The sequence below is a fragment of the Colobus angolensis genome, unplaced genomic scaffold (assembly GCF_000951035.1).
Source record: "Colobus angolensis palliatus isolate OR3802 unplaced genomic scaffold, Cang.pa_1.0 Scaffold4, whole genome shotgun sequence".
Classification (NCBI taxonomy): Eukaryota; Metazoa; Chordata; class Mammalia; order Primates; family Cercopithecidae; genus Colobus; species Colobus angolensis.
In genome coordinates, this window is record NW_012117376.1 from 4,440,704 (window position 1) to 4,455,433 (window position 14,730).

The window sequence follows — 14,730 nt, forward strand, 5'->3', positions numbered from 1 at the left end:
GGCAACTGCTAGTCCAGAATGTGCTCCAGAATATTTTGCCAACTGACAGAGCAGAAGGAAGGGTGCTCAACCAGTAATGAAAAGGAATGCATGCCCAGAGGTGGCAGGACAAGCCTTCACTGAAAACCTTGAGCTCCAGGACCAGACAATGCAGACTCCCAGTCTTTTTTAACTTGAGTAGCAACCACAGGCAAATCCTGAAGGCTTTTCAGTATCTATCTTTTCTAAAACTAAAGGTTATACCAAAATTTGCCATAATCATCATCCTCCCATTCCCCCTGCTAAGTACTTTATTTCTGCCTCACTTGGGGTCATAAATTTATGTCTTATTTCAACTGGGCAAAATCTGCTCCAAGTCTAATGTGCTCTTCAAGTTCAACCAACCTCCCTAACCCTTGCTGCTGAAAAGAAGCATGGGGCTGGCTGGCTCTTTCCCAAGGGAGTCTGCCAGGTGATAGCCACAGGCCAATTCATAACACTTGGCCTCCAGAGGAATGCTAGGTCCACGCATGTACACACTGGCTGCCACTGATGATTTCTCACTGGGCCCTCTGCCAGAATCCTTCTCTGAGCCTTCTTACCCCCATGCATTGAAATAACAATGCTCTAGCAGTACCAGGAAGAATGCCAGAATTTACATGCTTGACAATTATACCATCAGCTTAAAGTACAAAACCATAAAACCTCCAATTTAGGGGGAGTGGGAAAAGACAATGATAATCTGGTTAAGTATCTGCTTACCTGAAGATTCAGGAATTCTGAGTTCATCCTGTGTACTCCTATCACTTCTTGATCCACTGCCCACCCAGCCCATACTCATAAACTACAGACTACTAGCCTATTTCAATTCTATTTGCACATACTGATCCGTTGGTATATGCCATGACCCTGAGATGACAAAAATGAAGAGAATATAGCTTCTGCTCCTAGGAGTTCACAGGCTCTAAAGAAGACAAGTTATGGAAATAAATATAGTATTCTACTATTATCTAGTACACTAGAACACAGTTTATAATATTCACTAGGAACAAAATTAGGTTTTGTTTATTCTTTCACAATTATCTCCTAATTGGTGGTAGTTGTGGGGAACTTGAGAGTCCTAGTCTTAACCATTTTAGAATTGGTTTTTCCAATGCTCATTTTCAAGAAATACTGGAGAATAACCTAAGTCATAGAGTTATAAGATCCCCAACAGATGGGAGTAGAAAGGTAAAACACACAGAAAAAGAACAACTCCTTCTCTGCGGCAGTTCATGTTGTTAATCACACCCTTCATGAAACTTCTACTCTGATTTCTTCTCCTCACTAAACTGGTTAAACAAAGAATCAAAAAACCCACAAGCTTTCTACCAGTGATCTGTCACCTTAAGATCTGCTTCCTCGCCCCATCCTTTAAACTGAGTTTCTTAGGGGCTTGTATACTATGTTTCTCTTCTCTTTTTCTAAGCTAACTTGTTCATGCCTATGGCTTTAACTACCATCTATGACTCCCGTATCTATAAATGCAGTTTTACAGTCTTACCTGAGCACCAACCTGTGTTTACTGGACACCTTACCCTTATTGCCCCCCAAAAACCTCAAAACTCAGTCTATACAACATTGTCTTTCTTCAAAAACTCCCCACCTTCCTTCTAGTCTCCCCCTGCCACCCCCATCTTGACTGGCAGAATGTCCCAACACACTCTTATGCTCAAGGAGAAACCTGGGAGCTAACCTCTACTCCTGTCTTCTCCCACCAGCCATCGAGTCCTACTAATTCTATCTCGTCTCTCAAATCTGTCCCTTCCTCCCTATATTCGTTGCTGTAGTCTTATTCCACTCCCTCATTATCTTTCTCCTATGCCAGGGGACCATTTGGCTAGTCATATCCCCCACCAAACTTAATTCCCTTAATGAGACAGACACTATTTTCCTCATTTTGAATTGTGCCTGCCCTCCCCACAATACTGCTGGCACAGTGCTTTGCATGTTTGTTGAATGAAGAATAAATGGAGGCCCTGTGAAGTATTCCTGCATAACAATCTACAGTATTATTCTCACCTAAAATCTATTAGAGATGTAATCAGTCCCAAAAGTTTGTTTTGCTGGTAGGAAAAAAAGAGAAAGACCGCACTTCAGAAATAGAAGCCACTGTTGTCTTTATAAAACACAGAATTGTGCTGCTGCTGCTGCTGCTGCTGCTTGCTTCAGAAGGAACTGTACATTACAGCTGCTGGGATAATTTCACGATGGACTGGACAAGGTACAGCTCAAAGCAGGACACAAACACAAGTCTCAAAGGGAAACAAATGCAAACAAGTACACAGCTGTGGGGATCCAGAGACATTTCCCCATCCATGCTGGACTTGAGAGGGATAAAAAGTTTAGAAACTAAAGTGAAACCCAGAGTAGTCACACATGCCCACCACATGGCTAAGTGCAACATCACACACCAATTAGGCTGGACTGTGTGCACAGGAAAGGAATTTCATTTTTCCTTATTGCTACTACACCAAGGGACTCAGTGCATTTGACGAATGTCTTTACTTGCACAATTCTTGGAGGGTTTCCTATTTTCCTCTGTAGAGAAGGAAATCTCCCTTTCCCAACTCATTCTGTTTTGTTTTTAGCTCATTCCTTCCCCTCCCTTTCTTGGATGCCCAAACAGCAGCCAGAGGTTCTAAGTCAGTATGAATAGAGTAAGGGGAGAGCACCAACCCAGCCTCTCTCCCTGCCCAGGGAGAAGGCAAGTCCTATTAAGTTGGAGGAAAGAGAAAACCAGAAAATACCTCCTTCCCAATCTGCTTAGAAGGCCAAATAGTAAAAAGTGCCCTGCATATCCCTGCCATGATCAGATTTTAAGAAGAAAGGTATTCCAGCTACCATCCTGGATTGGCCTAGGCCCCATATATAAATAAAAATAACTTCCCCCAATGTAGTTTCCAAAACTGCCTTTTGTCTAGAGATGATTTTTCTACCCTGAAGGGGAAGAAACTTCCAACCTTGTTAGTTCACAGGATTCCAGGTCCAAAATTGTCCCACCAGCCTTACAGATATCCTATGGACCAGCTAATAGTGTGCCCTTGTCTGCCCATCTTGAGTGCTGGCCTTATTCACAAAGAGAAGAAGAAAAGTATCCAAAAACACTGCTGCTCAGCTAAATAGGAGGCCACAGAGAAGCTATCTAGCAGGTGGGGCATTAGGAGCTTTTTAGGGAAGTTTCAAAATTCTAGGTACCTTCTTCTTCGGCTTTATGTTAAGCCTAAGTTCCCAGCAACAATAGCCCCAGGCTTATCCCTGGAGGCCAGTGTAGCACCTCAATCCTTAATGGATCAGGTTGGACTGGATAAAAAAATCAAAGAACAGGGCTCTCTCCTTTCCCACCTTTTATTCAAATTCTCTCCATTCTCTTCTCATCACTCTTTCCCTATGTCCATCCCCTAACACTCAAGCCCAGGATACCCAAGTAGCTCAACCCTAAGACAATCTCAGAAAAGGCAGGCCCCAGGTAAAGAGAAAAAGAACCAGATTTAGTAAAAGCAATGAGAGAAACCAGCTCCAAGGAGTGGACAGGTATGGAAAATGCCAGAAACCCTCCTGAATTCACACAAGTTGGGCAGGTCAGTTGCTCTTCTCTAGTATAAGCTTGAGGGCAGTCCAGCCCAGGTGAACATCTCTGGGCTTGGGGAACAGGTTCTTGGTCTTCTGCAGTCAAGGAGCTAAGCCTGACCTTGCCAGCTAACAGTGGGATCATTGCAGCCATGCAGAGATTTCATCATCACATAGGCAGGCAGGCAGGCAGGCAGGCGGGCGGGCAGGCAGGCAGGCAGGCAGGCAGGCCGGCCGGCCAGCAAGCAAGCAGAGTGAATAGTAGAAAAGGGAAAGGAAGCCAGGGAAAAAGAGAAGAGGAAAAGGAAGGCAAAACAGTGGTACAAAGGGAGCAAGAGACCCATCTAAGAGGATGAGGCTGGGGGTCCCCCAAGCACTTTCTTGAAGCTTGGGTAAGAAGCACCACTTAAACCAAATCCACATGAGCCAATGCTTGCTGCCAACACCACTTCTCCATCTGCATCCATCACCTTTCAAACAAGAATAATCCTCAAGGTCAGGGTTATTTTCCAAGTCTCAAAAATTATTTTTTTACAAAAAAATCAGAGTAAGAAGTCATTTCTTGTCATTGCCCAAAGCTGATTCTCTTGCTTTTTTATTTCTTGAATGGCATATGCCATGCCAAAGGGCTAAAAATGCATTTCAAGCCCCAGCTGATAACCAACTGGAGAGAGTGAGGCAAAGAGAGAAAAGGAGAGAACACAAACTTGTTGCTGGGAGTAGAGGCTGCCACCTGCTCCCTATGGACATTTGCAAATGCTGGTGAATGACTGGACCCTCCAGGAATAGTGCCCTGATCCTAGCCCCAAAATGTACCCAAGTAGAGAACATGCAGAGCCCACTGTCCCAGAAGAGCTCCCCTCCCCAAAGGGTGACAGAACACGAAGTAGACTGTATATGAAGGCAATGGACAGGGCAGATGGAGTGTTAGCATCACTCTCTTTAGGCACTTGTGTAAGGAATGTAGGCTCTCCAGTGAGCTGCCTCCTCCCAGAGCCCTCCATTCTGTTCTTCAGCTGGGCTTGTGCCTATAGGGCACCCCATGCTGTAGCCAGCAGGAAAAAAGTAACGGAGGAGTTACTCAACAGTCCTGATGCTTTCTCCATAATGAATGTTTGTGCTACGTTTTGTGAGTTGCTGAACAATGTAGCCAACCAGAACAGAACCTGGGACAGATTGTTTTGCATAGCAAATCCGGGTCATACAAGGGCAGCTGAGGAGAGGAAACGGTAGTTCTAACTCTATAGGCCAGGATTTAGACCCTCCTTCCTCCAGCTGGCCTCCAAGCCTGGGCTAGGTCTAAAGTAATCATGGCTTCATCACCAGATCAGATAGATCCAAACCCAGGCTCCTCAAAAAGAGGAAATTTCACACTGAAGTTGCAACTCCCCATCCCAAGCGGTGGGGCAGGAAAAAAATGAACAGTCAAGGAAAAAGGGCAGGGGGGGATGCTTGCTTCAAGGCCAACAGAGACCAAGCTAGAACCACCACCTTCTCCAGTCCTGCAAGACAGCCAAACCCCATGTCTCAAGACAAAAAAAAAAAAGCCCATGCCACCCACTCACATGCCCTAGTGGGAAACCAGGAAAAATTCATTTGTGTAAACAGAAGCAATAGGGAGCAGCAAAATTCCCCAGCCTGTCCACAGGACACACTGGAATCTAGGATGAGCCAAAGGGTCAGAGAACAGTCCAGAGGAAGGAAAAAGATGCACTTGCAAGAAAGAGTGCAGGACAGTGCAGAGGAGGGAGGCTACAGCAAGAGAAAGGTATTATCTGCACAGAGGAAGGATGGAGCCCGGACCCCATCTTGGGGTGATAACCACCCCCTCCCTACCTAGCCAGGTCAGAGAACAAATCAGGTACACAGTTCATTCTGATGGCTCAATGTTTCCGGGATATAAACTCATCAGGCATGGGAAGGATTTCCAAATTTTGGCAATACACTCAAGTTATGGTATAAAAATAACATTTTGTTTTCTCTCTTTTTTCTCATTTTAGACCTAAGAGTTTTTTGTTATAAGACACCCCAGTTAAGAAATATTGAAACACAAGAGACTTGACCATCAAGGGAGAAAAGAAGCCAAGAGTGAAAAATGCTATGAAAGTAACTCCAGACCTGGGTGGGGTGGGAGGTAGGAGGAACAAGGAGAAAAGGAGGCATAAGTGGAAAGGCCAGGGGCCAGTCATCTCAGCAGCTCCGAGACTTGTCATGTTTGAAAGTGCAAATGTCAATGGATTTTAACCATCTTGAGGTTGTGATCTTTTAAAAAGCTCAATGAATGAGGAAGTCGATTCCTTCAAATGCAAAATAGCTGGCTTTCTGGCTGGAGGTTTGTTGGGTCTGGGGTATTTCTTCCCCATCTACCTCCTCTCCCACCCCCACCCCATTCCCCAAAGAAAGGTACAAAAGGTTGCAGTTCTGCAGCATTACCGTTACAGGGAAGGCACTGGTTACCCACCAGCGGGCGGAAGGAAGACAGGGTCGTGTCACTTCAAAGCTAAGTGCCATAGTGCCTTAAGTATTACTAGGGGCTGGATGTCTGTCAGGGAGGAGAAGTAAGGTGGGGCAGAAAATGTGGACAGAGAGGAATAAGGGGAAGGGGGGGTGGCAGCTGGGGGAGGAGCAACCAAAACCATTAAAAAATCTTCCTACAAACTGGATTCTGAACCCATTAAAACATCTAGTATCCTAAAATATTGATCTGGGTCTGGTTTCATTTTTCTTCTTAAACAAATCTAGTCCTTTTCTGATTAAGGCTCCTAAAAAATCCTTCCCTCCTCCCACCCACTTTCTCAAGCCCCTCACTTTCCCATCTAAAGTATCAAACCCAAACCTAACCAGCTTTTGTCTGCAGGGCTACAGAGGTGACCTTACCAAGCTGTCAAGCATGAGTCTTTAGCACTGTGAGTCACATGAGACACCTGTGTGTATGGTGGGCACCAGTGCTGCCCCTTTTGGTCCAGTGGGGTCAGGGCCAGATGTGACAAGATGGGGTGAGGGGTAGGGGACATGAGGTTGGTATCAGAGATTTCTGGCTGGTGGTCTGTCTTGCTGGCCCTGTCCCCACTCTCACACCACCTCTACAGAAGGAAACAAGGCATCCTACGCTCCTCCCTACCCCACCTCCCTCCTCCTTGCTTCCTCTGGATTTGGGTGGCACAGCTCCTGGGGCTTGGAAAGCTTTCTTCTATCCAGTGAGGTAACAGCGTTCTGCCTTCAAGCGAAGTACATGGTGCGCAGAGTATCCTGGTGAACCTGCACGGCTTTGGCCAGGGCCTGGGGGTCCCGCCCATTGCTTTGCCCCGATATGTGGCTCCCCTCTCCACTGAAAAGGAAAAAATGAAAGAAGTCCTTCCTGGTGAACTGAGCTGCTACTAATTCCCTCACCCAGCCCTGGGATGCCAATTCCCATACCAACTTAAGAGAAAACCCCAACCCAGGATTGGGCAGACGAGCCCAATGACACCAAATTGGACAGCACTCATTTCCTTCTACCAAGGAAAGTTGAAAAGATCTGGCATAACAGGCTGAAGCAAAAAGGAGACCAACCTGATCCCAGGTCTCACCTATCATGCTCCTTGTCCACCAGGTGGTATCGTGCCCGGAAAGCCACCAGGCGGGCATAGTAGGCAGGTGCTGGGATAGAGACAGAGCGTGTGCATCGTACATAAGTGTGGCACAGCTGGTACGTCAGAATCTGGAGCTCATCTGCTGTGAAACGGTTGTCATCCCAAAGAACATAGTAATGGGATGGTCGGCTGGTGCCCTGGGAAGATAGGAAGATGAGGGGTCCCAGGCTGAGCAGAGGAGATGGCTGATAATAGGGGAACAGGATCACTATTAAGAATACGGCTGGGTAGATAATTCACCCATGAACAGGCAGACACAAAACTACCAATGTCATAAAGCACTCTTCTTAAAGGCAACCTGCAAGTGTACTCAGGGCTTATTAAGAGAGCAGTCCTGGCCGGGCACAATGGCTCATGCCTGTAATCCCAGCACTTTGGGAGGCCAAGGCAGGTGGATCACTTGAGGTCAGGAGTTCAAGACCAGTGGGGCCAAAATGGTGAAACCCTGTCTCTACTAAAAATACAAAAATTAGGCCAGGCAGTGGCTCACACCTGTAATCCCAGCACTTTGGGAGGCCAAGGCGGCGGATCACGAGGTCAGGAGATCGAGACCATCCTGGCTAACAAGGTGAAACCCCGTCTCTACTAAAATACAAAAAAAATTAGCCGGGCGTGGTGGCGGGCACCTGTAGTCCCAGCTACTTGGGAGGCTGAGGCAGGAGAATGGCATGAACCCGGGAGGCAGAGCTTGCAGTGAGCCGAGATCGCGCCACTGCACTCCAGCCTGGGCGACAGAGCGAGACTCTGTCTCAAACAAAAAAAAAATAACAAAAATTAGCTGGGCATGGTGGCACATGCTCATAATCCCAGCTACTCGGGAGGCTGAGACGGGAAGGCAGGAGGACCGCTTAAACCCAGGAGGCAGAGTTTGCAGTTAGCTGAGATTGTGCCACTGCACTCCAGCCTGGGGGACAGAATGAGACTTCACCTCAAAACAAAACAAACGAACATTAATTTGGATGTCATTCAGTGATGACTGATATATTCTAGAGGCAATGTGAATAAACAACTCATCTTTGACCCACTGGAACCCCAAGATATAGCCCAGCTACCTGGATGCCTGCGTGGCTGCACAGATAGAAGTCAAACTCAAATGGATGGGTGATGTTGGTGTCCACTGTGGTCCCAGCTGGGATGTTACCACTCTTCCCAATCTGTATAGAGACAAACACAACCAAGATCCCAAGACCTGCCTGGCCCTAACCAGGACCCTGTATCAATTCCACTCTGACTTCATCAAAATCCCAAGAACAAAACCAAAGTTGCTATTCCCAGAGGGTACTGAATCTTAAAATAATATGCTTCTAAAGTCACACAGACCTATGTTCAAGTCCTATTAGCTGTATGATCTTAACAAGTCATTTAACCTTTCTGAGGTTAAACTGGAGATAATAATAATACCTACCTCACAGGGTTGCTGTGAGGAAGACGCCTTGTACAGTATCTGGCACATAGGAGGAGTTCAATAAATGGTAGTTCCCTTTCCCTTCTCTGGGAGCTGGTCTATATATGGGGTCTAGGCCAGGGAGCTAGGAGGAGGGAAAGGAAGTATAAGGGAAGGAGGGGAGGAGGTGGACACTAGTGAAGGCAGTGGTAGAGGAAGGACCACAAGAGCTAGGAGGAGGGAAGGGGCCAGGGAGGATGGATAGGACAAGGACTAAATCCCCAGCCTTTATCTCAAGGGCTTCTTCTCTATTAAGATAAGGGAGACAGAAGGAGGGGATGGGAGGCCTCAGTCCCTCACTCACTCGCTCATTCTTGTCAGCACAGAAAAGGCGAGTGTGATGGCGTTTCTGCACCACAATATAAGTGATCCCAGGCTGGTAGTCCTTTTCCAGTTTGATGCAGGCATCACGAATGGCCAGTAGCTCATAGTGGAGTATCTAGGCACAAGATGGGGAAGGAAACAAAGAAACACACAGTTCTTCTTGAGTTCACATACCCTTCTGAACTAAGGAGTTGCCACTTGTAATATAGCTTTTGGCTCAGTCTCCCTTTATATGCTGATGCTCAACAATTAGAGATGATAGGCCCTTCTTGTCAAAAGCAGCCTTATACTCAGTTCACTTAATATGTTCCTATAAAACCTTGGCCAGGAGGCTTGGCATCAGAAGACAACAAACATCTGGTTCCTGTGTATAAAGAGACCTAATATCAAGACACAGAACCAAGGTTCCCAGAGAAATCACTAAAATCACAATGCCCAAAGTTAGTTTCACTCAGGATCAGGCAGCTAATGAGAGTTCTCTTTTGGGCTCCAAGAGCAGACAGGTTGTGGACCACCAGAGAAGAGCAGACATATAGCTCCATAATGGGTGCAGAGAGAGTAGGTGAATTCAGTCCTACAAAGCAGCAGGATTATAAGAAAATGGGCTAGCTAAGGGAAAAGCTAGAAGTAAATAATCATAGGCAATAGTTTCCTATGGCCATGGATGTCAGATATACAGGGTCAAAACTGTATGGTACAGAACGATAGACTTTGGAATCAATTAGACTTAAATCCAAGCTTTAACTAGTTGTATTACATTGGGCAAGTTATTCAACTCCACTAAGTCTCATTTTCTCCACATCTGTTAATGTTACTAAGACCTGCTTCACAAAGCTGTTATGAAGACCAAGACAGACAATTAAGTAAAAGCATAGAAAACCTAGTAGGGCTTAATAACTGCTGATTGCTTTGCTAAGCAGTTTGAATTTTAACCCAAAGCTATGTGAAGCCACTAGACATTTCTGAACAGATATGTGATATGATAAATGTGTCTGATATTTTAGAAAATACTGGATGACTTAGAAATTGGGCATAATGGCCAGGCACCGTGGCTCACGCTTGTACTTCCAGCACTTTGGGAGGCCAAGGCGGGTGGATCATTTGAGGTCAGGAGTTTGAGACCAGCCTGGCCAACATGGTGAAACCCCAGCTCTACTAAAAATACAAAAATAAGCTGGATGTGATGACTCATACCTGTAGCCCCAGCTACTTGGGAGGCTGAGGAAAGAGAACCACTTCAGCCTAGGAGGCAGAGGCTGCAGTGAGCTGAGATCATATCACTGCACTCCACCCTGGGCAAGAGTGAGACTCTGTCCCCGCCAAAAAAAGAAAAAAAGAAACTGGGCCTAACAGTTAAGGGCATAAACTATGGAATCAGACCAATGTGTCTGAATCCCAGTTCCACTCCTAATTAGCTTTGATGACATTAAAGAATCATGTAACATTTCCAAGCCTGTTTTCTCATCTGTTAAATGTAAATACACTATTATTCCATAGGACTATTGTAAAGCATTAAATAGAACATACGTTTCCACTCAAATTTAGGAAAAAAAATACAAAAAAAAAAAAAAATGTGAAGTGCTTAGCACAGTTCATGGCACACAAGAAGTTCACTGGAACAGTAGTTATAATACTATTAAACGGTAGTCAAGGACACCAGTTCAGGATAGAAATTAAAAAAAAAAAAAATGAAGACTGGCACTGAGAATGAATAGTAGGAATATTATGAAGGAAGGTCAAAACAGCATTAGTCCTCAAATGCAGTCTCCAGACTATTAGCATCGCCTAAGAACTTGTCAGTATTGTAAATTCTTGGCCCTCATCCAAGACTCACTGACTCAGAAACTCTAAGGGTAGAGCCCTTAAAACTGTTTTAACAAGCCCTCCAGGTGATCTTAATGTAAGCTAGCATTTGAGAATCACTGGTCTAAACAATCAGTCTCCAATAGGAACCAACTACTTAAATAGGCACTGAGAGTCTTCTATTATGAGAAGAAAAATCTACAGATGCTTGTATACTCCATCCCTCAGTTGCGATCCTTGCCCCCAAGTCTACCCCATTTAGCAAAGTTCCCTGAGAAGTGACACACCTCCCAGTGCCAATAGCTTTAAAAAGGTAGTAGCACCTAGCTTTCCAGCCATGATGTGAAGGTTTTCTCCACCTACTGTGGGCCCTACCTGGGGTAGCTGGCCTTCAGGGACCCCATCTCGGTAGAAGATGATGCGGGTAGGTTTGAAGCGGGTGGACTTGTAGAACTGGATGAGGAGCTCACGCACCATGTAAGACAAGTCTTCAATGATCTCTTGGCGTGGTCGCTGTACCCGCACAGTAGCACAGTATCGGCTGGGGTGGGCATCCATACTGCCTACCACCTGACAGTCAGAGAGAAAGGATTAGCTCCTAGAACCTTCACCCTCACTGTCAGGCTATGGGTTTGTGGAAAGGCTTCTTAGCAAGAAAACTGCAACTGAATGAGTAGGGCTTGGGATTCAAAGAGCCCTGGTTTCAATCTCTATTCTATCACAGAAGCAGAAGTTACTCAATCTCTCTGATCTTTTTCCCTTTTCTCAGATGTTGATAAGAACACCTGCTTGCAGTGCTACTGTGGTCCATATTAAGCACCTTACACAGGGCCTAGCCCACAGTAGATACTTGATAAATTGATTTCTCTACCCTTTGCAGAGAAGCGTGTGAAGGTTTAGTACTACTAGATCAAACAATGGCCTCTTCCAGTCCCAAGTTTATCCTTTTTCCCATTCAAATGCTAATCTACCCAGGAATCATGACCATAGTAACAGTGTTCTTGTGGTTGATGGAAGAAACGCCATTTAGAAAGGAGACAGTGGCCAAAGCCTAGGAGGGATGGCCACAAGAAAAACAGGGATAAGCATATTATAGGGTTTCCCTGCACTTACTGAGGTTAAGACTAGTGTGCCTACAGAAATGTGAGGGTTTAGGAAATATAAGTGGGAAAGGAAGTCTGATCCCTAGCAACTTGGAAGCCCCTAGGAGACAAAGAGCAGAAAAGTCAGGAGAGAGATAGGAAAAACATCTAATCTATTACACAGTGAGGATGGGCAGAGGAAAGGATAGTCCCATTAACTAAGTAACTCCCTTTAAAGGGATTTCAGAGAAGATACAGTCCCTCTCCTACATGCCAAAAGCAGGCATGGGGAGAGAGACATTCAAATGCAGAGCAAGAGTGATGTAGAATGAGTCAAGTCTCTGGCTACACTCTCACTACTCTCCCTGAAAAAAGACACCATACAGAGCTACCTTTATGACATATCAAGGGAATGGGAATTGGGAATAGCGAGCTAAATGGAGATCTTACGAAGGGTCAAGAGCCAGAGCTGAGGGAAAGAAATCATGGGTAGTTTTGAGGACTCAGAGCGAAGAGGAGAACCTTATGAGGCAGCTAGAGAAGATCACTCACTGCTGTGATAGAAGGTTTTTTCCCATCCCCTGCTGGGGGGTGTGTAACATCTGCTCCCAGGAATATCACTGGCTGTTGAAAAACGGCAGAGCTGAGCAAGGAAGAGAAAACAAAATGGTGAGGTGTTGGGTCTTCTCTAGCTGGCACCATCCAATACCAACTCTGCTGTTCTCCCCCTTGTGTCTGATTCACTCTGCCTGGCCAGGGTCCTATCTCTTCATCAATTCCCAGCATGGTACCTTGAAAAGGGCAAGTGGACAACAGAGTTCATACCGCTGGTGTGGGACTAGGATGTTGTTAATGCCACCAAGTTTGACATTGATCTTGAGGCAGAGGTTGGACAGAGTCTGAGGTGAGGTCTTGACCACATTCTTCACCTGCACACACTGCGTAGCCATTCCCAAGAGCGTATCTCCAACACGTTTCACCTCAGCTACGGGTGGGGAGAGAAATGATTAGTGCATTCAACAAACATTTACTGAATGCCTACTAGATGCCAGGCAGTGTATGAGGTGCTAGCGAACACAATGATGACAGGAAACACATAAGGTCCCTGCTCTCATAGTGCTTACTAAATAGGGACTAATTTTAAAAATCGTGAAAATTACAACACTGATAAATGACATGACAGGAAACTACATGGAACAATGACAGCATAAAATAAGAAATAAAAACCTAGTCAGGAAAGGATTCTTGAGTAGGTAATGATTGAAATAAAATCTGAGGACAGCAAACGACTTAGAGGAGAGGGAGTTTGAGAGACAGCATTCTAGGCAGAGGGAACAACATGCAAAAATGCACCCTGCTAGAAGATAGCAAGATGTGTCTGAGAAACAGAAAGACCATAGCAGCTAAAAAGAAGAGCAAGGGGAGCATGTTGTAAGAATGTGGTCATTAGACTGACCTATTAGAGGAGATAAGGGTAGCTTAGATTAACAAGACGGGTGAGGGCCAGGCGCGGTGGCTCATGCCTGTAATCCCAGCACTTTGGGAGGCCGAGGCAGGTGGATCACCAGGTCAGGAGATCAAGACCATCCTGGCTAACAGAATCTCTACTAAAAATACAAAAAAATAGCTGGGTGTGGTGGCTGGTGCCTGTAGTCCCAGTTAACTCAGGAGACTGAGGCAGGAGAATCGCTTGAACTTGGGAGGCAGAGGTTGCAGTGAGACGAGATCACACCACTGCACTCCAGCCTGGGTGACAGAGTAAGATTCAGTCTTGGAAAAATAAATAAAATAAAATAAAACAAAATAAAAATAGGCCATAAATTATTTGTGACACATTTTGAGTCTGAAGTAGTTTTTTGGTCATCTCAGTAAGGGGATCAACTAAGCGAATGGGTCTCATGGTTCAATGCTCAAAAGAGTAGTCTGAAATGGAGATAGCAAATTTGTGTGATAATTAGGTACAGAGAGTAGTTGAAGGCATGATCTTGAGATCACTAAGGAAGATAACATAGTAAAAAGAGAAGACAACCTAGATCTGAATCTTGAGGAACTCCCAGTATTGGCAGAACAAGAAGATGAGTCAGCAAAGGACAAAAAATCCAGAAAGCTAGAAGGGAGACCAAGATAATGTTGTACCATGACTGCCAAGGGAAGAGAGTGTTTCAAGAAGGAGCAAGCAGTCAACAAAGTGAAATGCGTCTAAGAGATGAGGTAAAATCAGGACCAGAAATGTCCTCTGGAATTAGTGATATTAAGGTTAAAAAAAAAAAATTAGTGTACAGAGGCAAAAATTGTTGTGGTGATTTAAGGTACCAGGAACAAAATGTAGGACTGATCAACAATTTGGTATGCTTTCAATGGAAGAGATTTGAGTATGTTTAAAAAGATCATATCTACTTCCAAGAGAGATGGAATAGTGGCAAGCTAGTTCTACAGACTGCACTCAGAAAAACCAGATAAAATATAAAAATCATCTTTTTAAAGGCAGCAGAGAATGCTGAGAAAACAAGAACTAGAGGGGGTAAAATTCCAGAGAGGGAGAAAAAAAAATCGCAGAGGTGAGCTATCTTCAGCAGTTGCTTTTACCCTGGGTACATTTGTTGAATCCAGGTGTGGGTAGGAAGCTAAGAGTCTAAGCTCTGCACCACTGCTACGGAAAAGAAAAGCAACAGTTTTTGCTCCATTTAGAGATAGATTAATTCTAAACATGAATTTTCTTTTAATCATTTAAAAAAAACACTTAAAAATAGTATCTTCATGACCCTGGGATTCCTGTTCTTTTTTTTTGTTTTTTTTGAGACAGGTTCCAAGTTTGGTAAGGATATAAACTATCTAGAACTCTCTTTTTTTTTTTGAG

At 44.9% G+C, this 14,730-nt stretch overlaps 1 protein-coding gene across 2 annotated transcripts in view; it reads right to left on the reverse strand.

Annotated features, from left to right (window-relative positions):
* Window positions 1-2,116: 2,116 nt before the first annotated feature.
* AGO1 (argonaute RISC catalytic component 1) overlaps window positions 2,117-14,730 on the reverse strand; it is a 58,937-nt gene continuing 46,323 nt past the window's right edge. For both annotated transcript variants that reach the window (XM_011955334.1, XM_011955333.1), the window contains exons 13-19: window positions 12,699-12,858; window positions 12,426-12,516; window positions 11,167-11,361; window positions 8,969-9,103; window positions 8,273-8,374; window positions 7,158-7,357; window positions 2,117-6,916 (exon numbers count right to left, since the gene is read on the reverse strand). In XM_011955334.1, the coding sequence (XP_011810724.1) occupies window positions 6,808-6,916; window positions 7,158-7,357; window positions 8,273-8,374; window positions 8,969-9,103; window positions 11,167-11,361; window positions 12,426-12,516; window positions 12,699-12,858 (992 nt within the window). In that variant the 3' untranslated portion in view covers window positions 2,117-6,807. The remainder of the gene's footprint in view (window positions 6,917-7,157; window positions 7,358-8,272; window positions 8,375-8,968; window positions 9,104-11,166; window positions 11,362-12,425; window positions 12,517-12,698; window positions 12,859-14,730) is intronic.